Source organism: Coffea arabica, chromosome 2e (genome assembly GCF_036785885.1).
Source record: "Coffea arabica cultivar ET-39 chromosome 2e, Coffea Arabica ET-39 HiFi, whole genome shotgun sequence".
Taxonomy (NCBI): domain Eukaryota; kingdom Viridiplantae; phylum Streptophyta; class Magnoliopsida; order Gentianales; family Rubiaceae; genus Coffea; species Coffea arabica.
In genome coordinates, this window is record NC_092313.1 from 16,701,777 (window position 1) to 16,722,025 (window position 20,249).

The window sequence follows — 20,249 nt, forward strand, 5'->3', positions numbered from 1 at the left end:
CCAATGTCCCTACCTCCTGCCTTACCTAATCTGTTTTCCCCTGTCTCCCATCTCCCATCATTCTCAACCCCTTCAGTCCCACTCTCCTCATGCGTACTCTTCATCTTTCTACTCATCAAACTAGTATTCATAGTCAACTCTTTCTCAGAAGTTTGTTTTAGTTCCTCATCCTTATAGAATTCCTCTGTATAGGTTAGCAGCAACTTATGTTCATCTCTTTTTACATTCCTATTGTCATGAGTTTGGTGTCTCTCTTCTTTAGCACCCCCAGTCCCATTTCCATTTCCATGTTTCTTAGTAGGATTTCGAGGATAACTGGCTCTCAACCAATTTTCATACTGAAGTTCCGTTCCTATATTCATTCCTTTTTTACTACAGTTTCGTTCACTATGCCTAATCAATTCATAACCAAAATAGAAATTTAGACATTTTTCATATTTAAATTCAATCCACCTCTTAATACCATTACTATTGGCCATAAACCCTCTAGGTAATGGAATAGAAAGATCAATTTCAGCCAAAATTTTTAGATGTTTACTTTCTTTTCCTCCACTCTGCGGAATGATCACCTTATTTACTTTTGGAAATATGCTGCCAATCTTCCTTCCTGCTTCCTTCGTGACCCAGTGTAAGGGTATATTCTGGATTTGGGCCCAAATTAATGTTTTACTCAGAGATTCTTCATCTTCCTCCAAACTAGTTTTTCACTGCAGTAGAATTAACGGTTGACCATCATAGATCCATGGCCTCTTGCTCATCACTACCTCTATATCATTCTCCTTCTCAAAAATAAAGTGGAACAAATTACGTCCAATCTCCATTACTTTTAGATTATTCACCTGTGATCACATATTGTTTTCGAAGCTCTTAACTCCTCCAATATTTGCCTGCTTTGCCCCCCAAACTTTACCAATCAAGCTCAGTTTGCATTCCAGAACACCTTTAGCCATTTCTTTGTCGTCCAAACGAACTCCATCTCTTTCCTCCTCTGAGAATTTGAATCTTCTTAATACCTCTTCAATATTCTCCATGATCCTTCCCACAAACCTCACGCTATAGTTTCCAGTATGTTTCTAGTCCCACACAGATTCGGACCTAATCTAAGTCCTTGTAATACCTCCCAACAAGTTCCCAATTCTAGTTACTCCTAATTCAAAACAAACAAACCAAAAACAAGATTAGAAGCAAAAATAACTAAGACTAGCAAAACACAACGAAGACGAAAATTGTGATTAGATATGAAAGCTATCACATCTTATTCAATAGGAACTGGAAAATAGAAATAGTTATGGCTACTGTCACTAGAAAATCCAACGCTATTCCAGAGATAATGGATGAGATCGGTAAATTTCCTTGAATGAAAAGTTTTAAGATTGGCGTCTAAATTGGTAATTCAATTTTTGAAGTTTTCAAGAAAGTGTGGACATCCACAGAGGGGGATTTTCTCTCTCTAGGATAGAGAAAAAATTGCTCTCACAGTGAGAGACTCGTCTTCCAAATGATACAATAAAGATGAATTTTTTTGTGTCTTTGCATATATGAAAGTTGTAAAAATTTTATTTCTCTTTTCTTTTCACCACAACTCATTAAAGTATTAAATAAAAATTCGTTATACCATGTTTTATCAATTTGTAACTGTATCTTTTGTATGTATTAACAATTATGAAACACTAGTTCAAATTTCAATCAATCAGGAAAGTGAGCTTTTTTCCTGTACCCGTGGTGATTCAAATGATTCCATCGACCACCATAGAAACCGAGTTGGACCCCTTAATCATCAGTTATATTACCCGGGACCAAGGCCGCCTTGCGGCCTTCGAGTTTGTTAAAAAAAAAGGGCAGAAAATTACCAAAAAAAAAAAAGGGGCGAAAAGTACTAGTGGCAAAAAAAAAAAAAAAAAAAAAAAGGAGGAGGAGGTGGAGCGAAAAAAAGGCATTCGAGACCGAACATTAGAATTTAGAAAGGTAAGAAAATATTAAAAAAAAAGGAAAAGAGCGAGAGAGACAGAGAGGGGCGCGAGACGTTGCAGAAACAACAAAAGGTTGCAGGAACAACAGCGACGTTACGACGCCGCATAGATCATCACGACCCAGTACCACCTCCGGTCGTCCCTTCAACTACAGCCGCTGTAAACCCTAATTTCACATCTTTTTTCTGCAATTATCCGACAGCATTATTTTTTTTAAAATGCTTTTTACGTGGATATTTATTTACTCGTGTTACTTTGTCAATTCTCTCTCCTTTGACCCCTTGCAATCCGAATTTTTCCTCTCATATGTGATCTAGTTTCTCTGATGCAATTTCGCGGACAGCTCGAATTTTCTCTTCAATTGTGTGTAGTTTTGCTATTTATTCAACTAAGAGTGATTTCACCAAAATCTTTGAACATAATTCAGATGGCGATCATGGCGCAGAAGAATTCAATTTTGCAATGCGGGAATGAGCTAATTTATACGTTGATTTGTTAGTGCCTTCTGGTCTTAAATTTGCGGAAATGGAATCGTTGATCGAGCTGTGTGACTTAATTGCTGAAAAACCCGAGCAATTTGCTGACAAGTTGGTCTGGATATGCGGCCGGTGTCCTTCGGCGGAGTCTCTCCTTACCGGATCTCCTAGGGTTTCGAGATCTCAGCTCAATGCCGTCCTGGCAGTGGCTCGTTTCCTCTCCAAATGCCCAAATTACGACGATCAACGGCCTAAATCCCTCCTCCTTGCCTTCTATCGCGCAATTCCATCCTCTTTCACCCCTTCTTTCTGGCCCCAATCATTTGGCAATGACGCGATTGCCTCCTTCTTTAACGACTACTTTGCTTGTATGTGTAGAGCTGCGGAGTCAGCCTCTGATTTTGCAACTGACATTGCTGGCTTCACTGGAGAAATTGTGATCTCTGCCACAGGCAATGTCTCTGGGGATTTGGGGATTTCCAGGGTTTTCTTGAACGCCTTGGCCTTGAATTTCCCGCCTATTCTTTCGTCTGATGCTAACAGGTTAGTTTCGTGTCTTCTTGAACGGCTTGAAATCACGGTTCCCAATTCACCGAGGGAGCTTATTTCTTCCGAGGCTGCTTCAAGTCAGAGTTCACCCTTGAGTTTGAACCATTTTCCATATCACTCTAATGAGAGGGCAAGTCCAGGGAATGAGGTGAGTAATGCCTCCGGATCATCTGGCAGCGTTGCTGATGATGCGTCGTCATCAAAGGGAATTGTGACGAATGGGGGCAGCGCTGGCTGGAAGAGCAATGTGGATATCTTGAACGTAAGCACAGGGCTAAATGATGGCGGTGGAGGCAAGGGAATTCTTATATCTTTTGAGCAAGAGTCCTTGGAGAACCTTGAAAAACAGGAAATTGCTTTTAAATTGATAAGGCATGTATTGGATAAGGCCACGGTTGATTCCAAGCTTTTGGAACAAGTGAGACTTGTCACAAAGGAACAACTCCAATCAATGTTAGCATTTTTAAAGGTAGGATTTCTGAATTATTCATCTTTTAGTTTTTGTAACTCGTTACTAGGCCACAAATTGATTTTTAGAAGGAAAAGGGCAGTGCTAGTGAAAGAAAGTTGAGCCGGTTATCTTGTCTCTTCTCTGGGCAGATAAGAAAGCGTGACTGGTCTGAACAAGGGCATTTATTGAAAGCAAGAGTCAGTACCAAGCTATCTGTTTACCAAGCAGTGGCTAAGTTACAGATTAAGATTCTTGCATCTGTTGACCTTGACGGAAAGTCATCAAAGAGGTTCTTGCATGGAACTCTTGCATTGTTGATAGAGGCTGCTGAGGCATGTTTATTTTCAGTGTGGCGGAAGTTGAGGATTTGCGAGGAGCTATTTGGCTCTTTACTTGGTGGAATTTCCCAAGCTGCTGTTGCACGTGGTGGCCAGCTGTTGCGAGTTTTGCTTATTCGTTTCAAGCCCCTAGTGCTGACTACTTGTATTCAGGTTTACCATTTATTTGAGTTGTGATGGTCTAAGTTCTAGTGCCTTGAATGCGTCACTTACTGAAATGTTGGTGCACTTTCATTTTTTCAAACAGGCTGACACTTGGGGCAGCAGCCAGGGTGCAATGTTTCAGAGTGTCTTGAAAGCAACTTGTGAAATAATTGAATATGGATGGATCAAGGAACGGCCGCCTGTGGATACTTTTATAACGGGATTAGCTACTAGCTTTCGTGAACGTAAAGATTATGAAGAAGAGGTAGGTTGATATGCAATTCATTGACATTTTGAATTGCAAACTGTTTAAGTTGCTATCATGTACATATTGGACATGAATTTGCATTCTTGAAGTTGCAAAAGCATATGCATGTTTGTCCACTAGTCAACTATCCGTTTAGTGTGTGTCTTTACATTTTTGTCTTCATGCATGAGCTATGAGATGGGAGCCTAAATTCTTCATTTTCTGATACGTGGGCTTAGTTTGGGAGTTTGGAGAGATACGGAAAGAAGCGAAGAGAAACGTAAACATAAAGTTATGAAAGAGAAGAAGGGAAGAGAAAATGATTTTGGATTGATAATACGTTAAATTTTTGTTCGTGAGCATTTGATGATTAAAGTTGGTTTTCAGTAAAATTTTACAAGGGAATTGTCAACTTTCTTTCATTTTCTCTCCATCTTTTGAGAGAAAACCTTTTGCCCATTTTATTCTTCCATTTGATCCCTGTTCTCTTTGTCTCTTTTCATTTAAAGGTTCTCAACAAAAGAAAAGCTTTCTCTTTCCCATTTCTTCCCTTCTAGGCTCTTGCCACAGCAAGGATGTTTTTTCTTCTATGCTGTCCTCATCATCGTTCCCCACCATTATTGCCTAGGTTCTTGATAACTTTTTAATTCAACTCAATAGAATTCTTCTCTGGTGCACTCAGCGGCAACTTTTGGTAAACATCCTCTTGCTCGTTTTCCTCTAAAAATCGAATGATGCGGAAGGCCATTTTCTCATTTACCTTTTGATATTCCCTACTTGCCTTTTGGGATCAGTTTTATCTTTAAAGTTGAAGTCGTGGAGATACAGAGAGTTATTGGTACAAATGCTGTTATGTAGAGAACCCATTTGTTAATCATGAAAGATCTGCAGATGAGGTGGTGCATGCATAGTATCAAGAGATATTTTTGTGAAACTAGCCCTTCTGGGCTCTTAATCCATGGCAGCTCTGTGTGCTGGTTGCCCTTTAGGTGAGCACATAGGACAGTTTCATTTATAGCGTTTTTTGTTTGACCTTTTACTGGTGCATGCTGTTAAAGCATTGGCAGCTATAAGAAGTGTAACATGTGCTTGTCAGGATGATAAAAACAGTAGGAAGGGAGCTGGGTTATCTTGGCAATTCAAGGTCATGTTTTCATATTTGAAAGTGTACTCAAACTACAATTGTTGTATTCTGCTGGTAGTACTATAATCAGGAGACTGTATAGGCATTAGTCATTCTTCCTCGCCTGATTTTCACATTGGCCTTGAAAGTGGTTTATGGATATAAAGGCCCAATTCATTTGCTCCTTTACCAGAGTGATATGTTTTTGATAGATTATGTGGTTTGTTTTAATTGTTGTAGCTTCAGCAATCGCATGATGCAAAAGATAAGCAGGCAGCTTCTGCTGGGCAACTTAACATGATTCGCTTGCTTGCGGATTTAAATGTTTCTGTTAACAAGCCTGAAGTGGTTGACTTGATATTACCACTATTTATTGAAAGTTTAGAAGAGGGAGATGCCTCGGCCCCAGGCCTACTGAGACTCCAGGTATAGGGTTTATTAGCGATCATGTCGGGTCTTTTAGATACTACATGACTAGCATTACTAGTTTGCTAGCTACTGCTAATATTGAACCTACAGCATCATCTCTCAACCTGTTTTTGTTGAGTTACTGCAGCTTCTTGATGCTGTTTCTCGCCTGGCGAGTTTAGGTTTTGAGAAATCTTATCGTGAAGCTGTTGTTCTATTGATCCGAAGCTACTTAAGTAAACTCTCTGCTGTTGGCTCTGCTGAAAGTAAAACTGTGGCACCAGAAGCCACGACAGAACGTGTTGAGGTACGCTGTTCCCTTTGGATGTGAGAACTTGTCCATGTATCTTTTTTGCTATGATATTTTGTCATCTTAAATGCTATGCTCACTGGTTCAATCACATTCTAGACTCTTCCTGCAGGATTTCTTGTGATTGCTGGTGGCCTAACTGATACCAAATTGAGGTCAGATTTTCGTCATCGTCTGCTATCTTTGTGTTCAGATGTAGGCTTAGCTGCTGAATCCAAAAGTGGAAGGTGAGACATTCTGATATTAGATCCAAAATAGTATTGTTTGATAAAATGTGTTTGGATATTGTATGATCACTAATGCTTCACATTTGCAGGAGTGGAGCAGATTTTCTCGGTCCTCTACTCCCTGCTGTGGCTGAAATATGCTCGGATTTTGATCCTACTATAGATGTGGAACCTTCACTCTTAAAATTATTTCGCAATTTGTGGTTCTATATAGCTCTTTTTGGGCTAGCTCCTCCAATACAAAAAGGTCAGGTGACGACAAAGTCAGTGTCCACTTCTCTAAATAGTGTAGGTAGCATGGGTGTAATTGCAGTCCAGGCTGTTGGTGGACCGTACATGTGGAATGCTCAGTGGGCTTCTGCAGTTCAGCGCATCTCTCAAGGGACTCCACCCCTAGTAAGTTCATATTTTCTTTATACACACACGCACACACACATCTTACCTCATTTGATTTCCATCACATCCTGTATTATTTCACAAACATAGCTAGAACTCTTTGGATTTTGGCTGAGCACAGCTCAGTTATTAGTTCAATATATCTGCCTGTTGCTTATTGTTGTTTTGTCAAAATTTTTGGATGTATGAACATTTGAGGATGTTTGTTGTGTTAAATGCGTGCAATTTCTTGTCAGTGTAAAGGTGTCTTCTATTTGTGCCATTATGTAACCTTTAAGCCAGGGCTGTTTACTGGGAATTTCTTTTTTTACTGGGTTGGCATGATGTCGGTTCAGACTACCTAGTGAACACGTTTACATCCATTTTGCTTAAGCTTTAAGCATGATGGTCTTGATATCATATTAGATGGTTCTTCATTTGTGTTTATTGTTTATAAGACCCGTGCAGCTATAATTCAATTCATCAAGTGTAGGGCAATGCTCTCCTACAAATTATTCTTGAAGTATATTCTAGGGGCTATTTTGGTATTCAGAATATAGGGTTTTAGGCTTGATCTGATCATTAAAATGAGGCTCTTTGCATTCAAAAGAAACAGCTGGATTGGAGAAAGGAGGTGATAGAAGAACAGAGCATGAGTGGATAATGCAATTAAACAAATGGAGGGTGCCTTATGTCATTATTCACCACTGTTCTTGAGTTAAGATACGTCTTCTGAAAGTCATAGTTTTTCTAAGATTTAATAGAATATAGTTAATAGACCACTAATTGTCTCTTGTAGAAACATCTAGGATGTCAACTACATGTTATGTTACTCTTGAACTTGACAATGGAACTGATTTACTCTGGTTTATTTTCAACAATAAAATATTTCAACACAAAATCATGCTTAAAGTTAGTTTCAAATTTTAGCTTATAAATAAAAAGTTACTGCATTAAGAGGTGATTCTTAAGATCTTTCAGTATATTATTTTGAGTAGCTCTTGAAAGACCCTTCTTTTACACTTTTTGGGTTGATCTTTCATCTTTCGTCATTTTCAATGTTTTATGTTTGAAAAAGGGTCAACGATTTTTTTTCCTATCCAGGTTGTTAGCTCTGTAAAATGGCTTGAAGATGAGTTGGAACTTAATGCTCTTCATAACCCGGGTAGCCGGCGAGGTAGTGGCAATGAAAAAGCTGCTGTAAGCCAAAGATCTGCTCTTTCAGCTGCTTTAGGCGGGCGCGTGGAGGTTTCGGGAATGGGCACAATCTCAGGTTTGATGAAATTCAGTGGTACTATTAGCATCACTATCCCATGTTATTTGCCAATCAGTATTGAGAAAAGTTAATGGCATTATATCCTCTTTTGTATGCTCTTCTGATTCTTTCTGCTCTGAGTTCTACAGGTGTCAAGGCAACTTATCTTTTAGCTGTAGCGTTTCTAGAGATAATCAGATTCAGTAGTAATGGTGGCATGCTCAATGGTAGCCCTAATTCAACGGCTTCTCGAAGTGCCTTCAGCTGTGTCTTTGAGTATTTGAAAAGTCCAAATCTCATGCCAGCTGTCTCTCAGTGCTTGACAGCAATTGTTCACCGGGCCTTTGAAACAGCAATACTTTGGCTGGTATGCTCTCTTTCATTACCTATATGGGTTCAAACCCTTTTGTCTTGTCCACCATTTATTTCTTTGTATATATTAGTTTGTTCAATTTTTTAATATTCAAACTAATATATTTATAAATGAAGCTATATATGAGTTTGCATTCATTTAGTGTGGTAGTAATTCTCGTATCTTAATTTTTTTGATAGTTTATAAGTTTGGTAAGTTGTATTAACTTTTTCTGGTGAAATATGGTTAGCTCAAACGAGTCTATGTGCAAGGTTGAGAGATTGGTAGTTCTGGACCATTATGGGAAGATAAGAGCAAGGGAAGAGGAAGCAAGTTTTAGCAAGGGGCTTGTGTATTTTGTTATTTCCTGTTTTGTTGAGTATTCAAAGGGGTCGACAATCCTCTCAGAATTTTTTTTCCCATTTTTTCTATGCCATTGTGTACTTATGCAGCTATATCTATCTTAGTATGAAGGTTTTACCTTTTCAGCACTTCTGTCTAAGTTTTTACTGGAATTTTAAAAATAAAACTTGGGAACTTAGTCTCTGCCACCTGCACCTATCCCTGCCCACCCCAACGGATATATCCTAAAAAGAAAGAAAGTTGGAAGAAACTTTTCTGCATTTACATGACAGACTGAACGTCAGAAATATCTGTTCCTTGCTTCTGGATGCAGGATGAACGGGCTTCTGAGACTGGTCATGATGCTGAGATTAGAGAATCTGCCCTTTCCATCCATGCATGTTTTCTTATAAAAAATTTGTCTCAGAGGGACGAGCATATTCGTGATATTTCAGTAACTTTATTGAATCAACTCAGAGATAAGTTTCCGCAGGTTAAAGTTTTTGGTGATATAGATTGAATAAAATGTTCAGCATTGCATGATTTTTTCTTCAGATTCTGAGATTACTTGAACCTTTGGTACTTGTTACAGATTTTGTGGAATTCTTCTTGTTTGGATTCCCTACTTTTTTCTATCCACAATGATCCACCATCAGCTGCCGTTCTTGACCCTGCTTGGGTTGCTACTGTCCGTTCTTTATACCAGAAAATTGTTCGTGAGTGGATAGTTATTTCACTCTCATATGCGCCATGCACGAGTCAGGGCCTTCTTCAGGTTTCTTTTATTATGAACTTTGATCTTATCATTTATCACTTCACATGTTTGCCTTTCAATTGTTAAAATAGTTCAGCACTATAGTTTCTCTGGGTAGTGGCATGCATCATTGCAGTTATATTATGTCCCTATATTGAACTCGGCTATCTTCTTAATGTCAGGAATATGGTTTTCTTTTTTATCACAATTCTGTAGTTGATATAACTGATTTTAGCTGGTTTCCCCCTGACAAAAGAAACAAGTGCATCCTTAGAAGCACCAATACTTTTGTTCCTTTCAGCTTAGTGGAATAAAATATTAAGAATGTGATTTATCACCTCCATACTCAATGTTAACAACTTTGTCAAACTTATGGGTCGCTTCTGATTATACAGCACCATTATCGCTTTGGGAAAAAAAGTTGCATATCTGTCCTTCAACTTATTAACAAATTGTTTTCCCCATCTTAGTTCTATTGCTGCTTACGCTGATGCACATGGTTGTGTAGTCCTTGAAGTTGTTTGTCAAAAGTAGTCATATGGTATTGCATCAGAACACAGGCTACTTCTCTAGTTAATTTCTTGTGACCTTTGGTATAATATTTCTCTAGCCACTTCATTAATAGATGTTGTTTTCATGTCAATTGGGAACTGCAGGAGAAGATCTGCAAAGCAAACAATTGGCAGAGAACACAGCCCACTGCTGATGTGGTTTCTCTATTATCTGAAATTCGGATTGGTACTGGCAAAAATGACTGTTGGAGTGGAACGAAAACTGCAAACATTCCTGCAGTCATGGCTGCTGCTGCTGCAGCTTCTGGAGGCAACTTAAAATTGACAGAGGCATTCAATTTGGAGGTTCTTAGCACTGGTATAGTTAGTGCAACGGTTAAATGTAACCATGCTGGTGAAATTGCTGGAATGAGAAGGTTATATGAGAGCATTGGTGGCCTCGACCCTAAGCCCGTTACAACTGACCTTCCAGCTTCTGATTCTGAAATGCTGTCCCAAAATTTACATCCCAAAAATGAATCCTTCAATGAAGTATTACTTACCAAATTTGTGCGTCTGCTTCAACAATTTGTCAATACAGCTGAGAAAGGTGGCGAAGTGGACAAATCATCCTTTCGGGACACTTGTTCTCAAGCGACTGCATTGCTTCTTTCAAATCTGGTCAGTGCATGCATCTTCCCTCTTTACATTTTTTCTTATATTACTGGGCAAAATAATGTTCATATTTCCTTTTGGTTATGTTATATGACAGAATTCTATTTCTTCAGGAATCTGACATGAAATCGAATATAGAGAGCTTTTCACAACTTCTGCGCCTTCTTTGCTGGTGCCCTGCTTACATTTCCACGCCTGATGCCATGGAAACTGGTGTGTTTGTCTGGACATGGTTAGTTTCTGCAGCGCCTCAGTTGGGTTCCCTTGTCCTTGCTGAACTTGTTGATGCATGGTTGTGGACCATTGATACCAAACGAGGCCTTTTCGCTTCTGAGATGAGGTGTGCTGGACCGGCTGCAAAGCTAAGGCCTCACCTTTCTCCAGGGGAGCCAGAACTGCAGCCTGAAAAGGACCCTGTTGAACAAATTATGGCTCACAGAATATGGCTTGGTTACTTTATTGATCGTTTTGAGGTATGTTGCACCTTTGAACCTGCACATCTGTGTGCTGATAGCACCGGTATACTCGGTATCAAATCTTGTGTTTTATCTTATCTGTATAGATGGTTAAGAGTATGGTTGTCATGTGTATGCTGCTGCACATTTTTATCACTACTAACATATGAGCCATATTGGATAGCTTCTCCTTTATAGAGGCATTCAACTTTACACCTGTTCCCTAAATACCTCACGTTATTTTAATTGCTGTTTTGTCCTGTGGTTTCCATGAATCTCAGGTGTTTAGGATAGACTGAAGCTAGGGCAGTTTATATTGGCCCGGAAAACCACCCCTACCTGAACCACAAAACTAGGATATACCCAAACTGGTTTTAGCATGTGGTTTAGGTCATGTGTTGGGTCACTATTTGTGCCAGTCGGTTCACTGTTCAAAGATTTAAAAACCTGTGGGTACCTGACCCGGTTCACATGTAAGAGTAAATTTGTAATTTTATACATTAAAACTGAAATTAGGAAAGGATCTAAACATTTTTCATCAAATTTTCATATTTGAGATGCTGTACTTTATTATTTCAACAATCTATGGTGGTTAACTTCTTCTTCTTCTTTTATATTTTTTTATACACCCACCCACCTCTCCCGGCACCGCTCCCACTCCCAACCATCAGGCATAGGATTTGAACTTTGAACCTGACAGCGGGGAAAGACTCTAAGAGCCCTTTCCTGCCACTGGGCATATGGTTGTTAACTTGTTAAACTTGTCAAAAAATGTGTTTTTAATTTTTAGTTGTCGTGAATAAATGTTAGTTTAAAAACTTGTTCACTATATGTATGTCATTATTGATGGTTATGTGATGCTTTTTAAAGAATGATGAAGTAATAATAAAGTCTTTGGTGGTCCAGTACAACTTAGTTTCTTCCTAGTGTCACAATTGGTACCACAATCTAACTCAAATTTAAAGCTCTATGAAATTAAGGAGTAATGTTTGCCCCTGATTATCATATTGTTCATTGTTTTAATTTCTCTCTTCTTTGGGACAACTTTAATTTTATTAACTTGTTTTGTAAAGGTATAGTGATATGTTTTATATCTGTAGGTAGTTCGGCATGATAGCGTGGAGCAGCTTTTGTTACTTGGTCGAATGTTACAAGGAACTACAAAACTTCCTTGGAACTGCTCACGTCATCCTGCTGCTACTGGAACCTTTTTCACACTTATGCTTCTTGGGCTGAAGTTCTGTTCATGCCACTTACAGCGCAACCTTCACAATTTTAGAACAGGGCTTCAGCTGCTGGAAGACAGGATTTATCGGTAAACTCTTTTGTTTTAACTTCCTCTTGCTCCATGTCAGCATATCTTTAACATGTAATTTGTCCTCTCATTTTTTTTTTTTGAAAAATTGCTGATGAAATTGATTTTATGATTCAAACTTACTTTTGTGTGTGTGTGTGTCTGTGATTGAGTACTATCTTCATTCAATTGATGGTTCATCTTCAAGATGGAGCAGTATGGTGAGATAGGACATAAGTTAAATGTTGAAATATCTTGATAATGACAGGTTCACAGCTAGTAAGTATAGAAATCCGAGTTAGTTGGAAGTTGTGGCTAGTTTTTGTCAAATGGAGTGTTTTTTTTTTGGGGTATTGTTATTCTATAGGCTGCATATTGCTCTGACCAAGCCTCCAATGATGTATGCTATAGTATGTTAAATGAAACTTGTAGAAAGATGGACAATACATTCTGCCTCTTGTTTATATTTTGCTTTCATGTTTCTTTTATTTGGCATCTTTTCCTGTTGTTTTCCATTTTGTATGGGGTTAGATTAAGTGCAGCTGTTTGCATTTTTTCATTGCCATTATATTGGGAATTCTTTTCTTCATGATTTGTTAAAAAAAATTCACAACTTTGTTTTACTGTGATTTGTGAATACGCAGGACTTCATTGGGTTGGTTTGCTCATGAACCTGAATGGTTTGATGGGAATAACAGCACCTTTTCCCAAAGTGAGGCTCAATCTCTTTCCATGTTTGTTCACCATCTTTTGAACGAGCGGATGGATTCTACCCAGTCTGATCCTAAAGGACGGGTGCCTGAAAATGGGAACTCGGTAAATGGCGTGGTATTGTAACTCTGACCATGAATGTATTTTCGGCTTCTGCATTGAGTAGCATTAAGAAGCCAGATATGCTAATTTCCTGAAACCTTATATTTTTATGTAGCTGTTGATCCTGGAGTTGCTTAAATCAATTTGTGTTTTTATGTAGAAGGAACAGTATCATCCAGTCTGGGGCCAAATGGAGAACTATGCTGTTGGAAGGGAAAAACGAAAGCAGTTGCTTCTGATGCTATGTCATCACGAGGCTGATAGGCTTGAAGTTTGGGCACAGCCTGTTGGCTCAAAGTAATTGTTATTCAGTTGCTGCTTTTCTTGTTGACTTTCTTCCATTTGGTTGATACTCACTCATTCGTCTGTGTGCACTACATTCAGGGAAAGTGCATCTCGTCCAAAAGTTAGCTCTGAAAAATGGGTTGAATATGCAAGGACTGCCTTTTCTGTTGATCCTCGAATCGCTTTATCCTTGGCTGCAAGATTTCCAGCTAATGGTGTTCTGAAGTCTGAAGTGGCACTGCTTGTTCAAGTATGCACATTCATCTCAATCTGATAGGAAATTTTTTGCATTTGTTGCATGTTCTGGTGGGAGCCTTATATTTGTGGATAGATAGTATATTGCATACTGATAATTTGCTGGAATCTGTGTCTTTCTATACCCTGAGGTTCTAAGTTTTGTAACCAATAGTTGCACTGATGTTCTATTTGTGTCTTTGAGTTTCATAATGCAAAATCTGTTATTTTTTCCTGGAACAGCCTGTGTGATAATCCTTCATCGCGGTAATGCATGACTAAGATGCAAGTCATTGCTTCCTTTAGTCATTTCAGGAAGCTCTTTTATGGTAGATTTTCAAGTTTAAGATATGTTACAGATCTTTGGTCTGGATTCATTGAAGTTCTTTGCTCTTTTTTATGCTTCCAAAAAGTTATTTGACTTGTGCCCTGGTGTTCAATTATGATTTTTACTCCTTGTGACATGCAACTGTAAAGCATTCGGACTGGAAAAATTATTCAGATTATGAACTTTCATAAGTGTTGTCTCTTTGAGGTGAGGAAAATACACACAATATTTTGGCTGGATTTGTAACGACTTCTAACGTCAATTTGTTACTGAACTAGTGTCTCCCAGCACTTTGGTGTAGATACCAATTTGTTGTTTCAGTTTTCTTCTTTGAGAATTTGCATAAGTTTATAACTGTTTTGATAGTGAATGTCAGTAGTCCTCTAATACTCAAGAAAAACTATTACACCATTTTGATTTACCAAGAATTTTTTCTCTTTCCAATTGGGTGTTTTGATAAGTTTGTACTATTTTTTTTTCTGACTATACGTATTTTTTAGTTTGAAGAATATTTTGAAACCCTTTGTTACTGATACTTACATATGCAGCCACCCCTTGTCCTTGTTCTTGTTTGTGCAGGTACGATTCATTATCCTTAGAAGCTCCTTCCTCAACCCATCCCTATTACCACTTTTCATGCCCAAAGAATGTGACTCAAATTACAAAAGATTTGCAAGAATCAAACATCAATTTGCTTACTTTTAAGTAATGCTAAAAGTGATTGAAATCATCTAGGTCAGCAAGTTTGTAAGGCTTGTGACTTGTGTGTAGAATTTCAGAAATTTAATCCAGATAAAGAACTTGCACACTGGTGTACATTTGATGGATGTAACCTAACTCTTATTACTTAACAGGGGAAGGGTGAAACTGCAATTGTTGGTTGGCACTCTACTTCTGCATGAGATGTCTATAAAACTTTGCTTTTTAACCTCCTCTTTTTGCTTTTTAAGTGCTTATTTGCAGTTATCTCAGACTAGTATTTCATCTATGTTTTTCCTGTTGCAGACATATATATTGGAGATCCGCAGCATACCTCAGGCATTGCCTTTTTTTGTTACCCCAAAAGCTGTAGATGAAAACTCTGCCCTTCTGCAACAGCTGCCTCACTGGGCAGCTTGTTCAATAACACAAGCTTTGGAATTCCTAACTCCAGCTTATAAGGGACATCCACGTGTTATGGCTTATGTTCTTAGGGTGTTGGAATCTTATCCTCCTGAGCGAGTAACATTCTTCATGCCTCAGTTGGTGCAGTCTTTAAGATATGATGAAGAGGTAGGTCTTTCTTGCATTAGATGTTATAGTTTTTGTTGCTTAATTGTTAAAAAAAAAAATTATGATCGGGGCCAGAACTGGAGAATAAATGTAATATATGGTCTTGAAAGAGCTGTTTGAATTGCTGCCATGTTGAACCTTTTGGGTCTAGGATTTTGTATTACTCATGACTTCAGTACATTTATAGCAAAGGCAGTATATAACTAACCGTAGGAAGAGTTTTACACTTGCAGATTACTGGCGGAAGAACTTTAAAGTTTTGTAAAGAGTGCATGATTTAAAATGTACCTCAAATCTTGCACCAATCTAACTGTTTATTAAGCTGTCATGTCGTGTCTATTTCTTAGAATGCAGCCACATAAAATCTCCTCTGGTTGTTTTGGTAACAATATCTTATCTTGCAGAGGCTTGTAGAAGGATACTTGCTTAGAGCTGCTCAAAGAAGTGATATATTTGCGCATATACTGATATGGCATTTAGAGGTGCGGGAGATATCACTTTTTTCAATGTGATTAACATTCAGTTATGAAAAGTGTGCTTGCATAATATGGAAAAGTTCTGGATCTACGTCACTGTGATTGTGTTAAAAATTTTGCAGGGGGAGACTAGTGTGCCAGAATCTGGAAAAGATGCTGTTTCCACAAAAGTATGACTGTACCTTCTTTATTCTTCAGCAAAATTGGGAATTTCTATATTCTCCTTGAAGCTAAATGTTGCTTTTTTTGGCAGTGTCTCTTGTCATCTTCTTTTGACTTGTTTTAGGGATGCATGTCTCAACTTGCTTGTATGTTATTTTAATTACAGTGTCATCCTTAGTTCAAATTAGTGATGTAGCCTATGTTATACGACTCCTGTGGAAAAGGATGGTGTTTGTACTCTGTGGCTGTTGACTATGCATCTCTTACTAACTTTCATTTACTTAATCTTGGAGTATAATGTTGCTTCTGTACCACAGGAATATATGCATGTATCTTTGTCCATGTCTTCTCTTTGTACTTTGAGATCCCTTTGTCATGTCTTGGTAGTCTTTCAAAATCCCTTTTGTGTTATGTTCGTGCTTTCAATGTGAGTCTTTTGCTATGTTTTCAGAATAATTCATTTCAAGCGCTGTTGCCTGTTGTGAGGGAAAGAATTATTGAGGGTTTCACACCTAAGGCCCTGGACTTATTTAAAAGAGAGTTTGATTTCTTTGACAAAGTCACATCTATCTCTGGGGTCCTATTTCCTGTTCCAAAGGAGGAACGACAAGCTGGTATTCGGAGGTACTTTCTGTTTGCAGGCACTGTTTTAAATTTTGGGAGTATTTTTGGTTAAATATATAGGTAGACTATATTCTATTTTCGAAGTGGAATTTTGAATTTCTATGTTAAACAGGGAGCTGGAGAAAATTCAAATGGAAGGGGATGACCTCTATCTTCCTACTGCCACAAATAAACTTTTGAGGGGTATTCAAGTTGATAGTGGAATTGCATTGCAGTCAGCAGCAAAAGTTCCCATTAAGATCACATTTAATGTTGTGGACCGGGATGGGGATCCCAAAGATATAAAGCCTCAATCTTGCATATTCAAGGTAAAACAGTTGTGGCACATTATCATCTTACTTCTTTTAATTTCTTGATTGAGGCAGAAGCTATGATCTCAGAAGTGCAAAATTTCCCTGAGATGAGTGTATATGTCTTTTCCATTGGGTGTTTCCTGCATTCTTGTGTTTGGTCTTTTCACGCATTGTAGTTGGAACTTGCAAAGTTAAAAAGGTAGTTCCAAAGTTAATACCTGATAATCTAATCACAAAAGAATGCTAAAAACTAAAAAATTGAGGTAGAATCTTATACAGCTCATGATTTGGGTGTGTCTTTATTTTTTATTCTGTTTGTTTATTTCTTTGAATTTCACAAGTCATCCTGTGTATGGTGTAAATATACATTAACGGTTTGTTAGCTGTTTAATCTTTATGAACTTGGTCTATGGTTATGTATAAGCTTAAACAAGTTTGCTTCCATATAGGTTGGAGATGACTGCCGGCAAGATGTTCTTGCTTTGCAAGTTATATCACTTCTAAAAGACATATTTGAGAGCGTCGGAATCAATTTATATTTGCTTCCCTATGGAGTTCTTCCTACTGGCCCTGAGAGAGGAATAATAGAGGTAAATACTTGTCAAGTGGCTTTTTCTGTTTTTGCATGTGAATGTGCACTCTTTGTTCATGTATGATGGATGGAGGTTTGTACAGTGAATCATTGTCAATGAAAATATGATTATTCTTATCTATATTTTTCATTATAAAAAAAAATTTCTTTTGAAGTGTTGAACAACATAGTATGAAATTTATCTGTGCCTCCTTAAAAGCAAAATATATCTTAATGGAGTTGTACAAAATAACCCAGTGGAGTATTTCTTTCATCATGCAAAAGTGCTGATAGCTCTTTCATTTTGGCTACCTCTATTTGTATGAAGATAGAGAAGATCCCATCTCTTTGCTTTCCCGGCATATTGCTACTTACCTCAGGAACTCATAGTGTGTAACTGCAACCCTTCAGTGCTAAAGTCTAGGTTCTTAGTAAAACCTGTGACTCTTATATACCATACTTCATATGAATTATCCAGGTGGAGAACATAACGTGAAACAATGAGTTTGTTTGGATAAGAGTTTATTTGGATGATTTATTTAAGATAATTATTGTAGCACTTTTTATGATGTGATGTATGTGAGATAAAAAGGTGATTGGGAAGATAAAAAGGTGGTTGAAATTTGTGAAGTAAATTTTTTTATTTGAAATCATGCCTATCCAAACAAACCCATTTTGGTCAATATTTCTTGTCAATCTTGGTCAAGATGCATCACTTCTTGTCAGGCTTTATTAAACTTCCTTGGACTCTATGTTGTTATTTGTTAAGCCAGTCCTTATTAAAGTGTTCTGTATGTTATCATGTCATTATCGTTGGATTTTTGCAGGTTTGTCGAAATACACGAAGCAGAAGTCAAATGGGTGAGACAACTGACGGTGGTTTATATGAGATCTTTCAGCAGGATTATGGACCTGTTGGTTCTCCCAGTTTTGAAGCTGCTCGTGAGAACTTCATCATCAGCAGTGCTGGTTATGCAGTAGCAAGCTTGTTGCTTCAACCGAAGGATAGACATAACGGCAATCTACTCTTTGACAAGTAAGCAGCTTTATGACCTGTGGCCAGTGTTACTGTCCAATTATGGTCTTGTTCTGCAAGTCCTTACCATTCCATACCATTCCTGTGCTTCCAACACTTGCTTGTTATAAGATTGTTTAATTTCCCTTTTCTTTCTCAGTCTGACTTGTAATTGCATCGTCATTGTCAACATATTTGTATTATTTCCTGCATCAGCTTGTTCAAAGTTAATTCACTGTGCTTCCTTTAGCTTCCCTGCTGTTTTCTCCCTTTATGCTCCACCTCCTGTCCTCTTCTTGACCACTGGTCAAAGAGTGAAATAATTATCTCACGCTTCAAGCAAATCAAGAAGTTGTGACTAGTAGTGTTACATAACTTGAAAGTTCTACTGGCATTTGTTCTCAGCCAAACTTTCATTTTTGCAGCGTGGGGAGACTTGTTCACATCGATTTTGGTTTTATTTTGGAAACTTCCCCTGGTGGAAATATGCGATTTGAAAGTGCCCATTTTAAATTGAGTCATGAAATGACTCAATTAATTGACCCATCTGGTGCAATGAAAAGTGAAACTTGGCATCTTTTTGTGAGGTAAGAAAGGGTGTCAAATTTTTCAGTTGCCATTTTTAAGAGATGTTCTTACGCCACAATTTGGTTATTATGTTTTGCAGTTTGTGTGTGAAGGGTTATCTTGCTGCTCGGCGTTACATGGATGGGATTGTGAACACAGTCTTGTTAATGTTAGATAGCGGATTGCCTTGCTTTAGCAGGGGTGACCCTATCGGAAATCTTAGAAAGAGATTTCACCCTGAGATGAGCGATCGTGAGGCTGCCAATTTCATGATCCGAACGTGTACAGATGCCTACAATAAATGGACAACTGCTGGTTACGATTTGATTCAATATTTGCAGCAGGGTATAGAGAAGTGAGGAATTATTGTGTGGATCTTCTCCGCTGTAATTTTCCTATCATTTTGTTGCTCAAATCGTACAGGCAAATTTTTTGGAGGGATTGCGAGAATGTGTGTTAATGCGGTGAGTCTTTGTAGAGGTGTGTATATTCCTCTTGTCTGTGAAAATGAAGAAGAAGATCTTGCACATTTGTTGTGGAATCGCTAGCGATAATCCTAATCGCGATTTCAATTTGAAGTTCTATACAAGTATTGGATTTTTTTTTTTTTTTTTTTTTTGGGGGGTTGTTTTGTTTTTTGGGGTGGGTGGGTGGGTTCAGAAATGGTTGGTTATATGCGTGGAAAAAATTTAAACTGTTTAATGGTATACCTTTGAGTAACATAATTTACCTGTATTCTATCAATTGTCTGTTTTTGGTCACAATTAAAACGTTGGCGACTGTATTTGTCTCTGTATAAATTTTCGGGACTAATTTGGCTTCCCTCCCAAAAACGATGGGTATGACGGACCCATATTTGTTTCAGTTGAAATTTTAAGAATAAGTTTGATTGCGTGCCTAAATTTACTTGCAGAAGTGAACCGGCCTGGAAAAAATATACTTGTATACAATTTTTATTTATAAATCATTAAATATTCAAAATGTGAAATTCGAAAGTCCAACTAATGATACTCCAGTCATTTGATTAATATTGCTATCAACTTGTAATACTGAAACGTTATTGTAGAATTAGCAGAAAATTTTTTGTGTATTTGGGTTTAGAAAAATTAAAAACTTTCCTTTTTTTTTTCTTTTTCTTTCTTTTATTTTTTCCTTTCTCTTCTTTTCTTTTTTTATTGTACTTTTTCCTTTTCTTTCTTTTTCTTTTTTTCCTTTCTCTTCTATCTTCTCCTACGTCCCCACACCAAACCCTTCTTCCTTCTCTCTTCAGCGCACCTACTCCTAGCTGTCACCATCACCAATCCTTCCCACTTTTTTTTCCCTCTTTCCCCCTCCTCCTTCTTCCCTCCTCTCCTCTCTCTCTCTCCATTTTC

At 37.9% G+C, this 20,249-nt stretch overlaps 1 protein-coding gene across 2 annotated transcripts; it reads left to right on the top strand.

Moving 5' to 3' along the window:
- Positions 1-1,967: 1,967 nt before the first annotated feature.
- LOC140036761 (phosphatidylinositol 4-kinase alpha 1-like) lies at positions 1,968-19,482 on the top strand. Of its 2 annotated transcripts, none has more exons than XM_072079363.1 (27): positions 1,968-2,129; positions 2,398-3,464; positions 3,596-3,937; positions 4,032-4,193; positions 5,539-5,724; positions 5,855-6,013; positions 6,116-6,243; positions 6,333-6,639; positions 7,723-7,891; positions 8,023-8,240; positions 8,902-9,060; positions 9,160-9,342; positions 9,978-10,493; positions 10,601-10,960; positions 12,043-12,257; positions 12,881-13,064; positions 13,210-13,346; positions 13,434-13,584; positions 14,902-15,168; positions 15,573-15,650; positions 15,767-15,814; positions 16,258-16,430; positions 16,543-16,738; positions 17,173-17,313; positions 18,122-18,330; positions 18,735-18,896; positions 18,977-19,482. In XM_072079363.1, the coding sequence occupies exons 2-27, from the start codon at positions 2,496-2,498 to the stop codon at positions 19,233-19,235; spliced, it is 6,078 nt and encodes a 2,025-aa protein (XP_071935464.1). In that variant the 5' UTR covers positions 1,968-2,129; positions 2,398-2,495; the 3' UTR covers positions 19,236-19,482. The 2 variants fall into 2 exon arrangements, with proteins under 2 accessions (XP_071935464.1, XP_071935465.1); XM_072079364.1 differs by having other exon boundaries at positions 1,988-2,129; positions 12,881-13,052.
- Positions 19,483-20,249: the final 767 nt, after the last annotated feature.

What these genes read in the sequence shown, in the direction of transcription:
- LOC140036761 (XM_072079363.1), top strand. Translation starts at nt 2,496, where the DNA reads ATGGAATCGTTGATCGAGCTGTGTGACTTAATTGCTGAAAAACCCGAG. An exon ending in GGGAATGGGCACAATCTCAG is followed by an intron (nt 7,892 to 8,022) that starts GTTTGATGAAAT and finishes TGAGTTCTACAG; the next exon opens with GTGTCAAGGCAACTTATCTT. An exon ending in CGACAAGCTGGTATTCGGAG is followed by an intron (nt 16,431 to 16,542) that starts GTACTTTCTGTT and finishes TATGTTAAACAG; the next exon opens with GGAGCTGGAGAAAATTCAAA.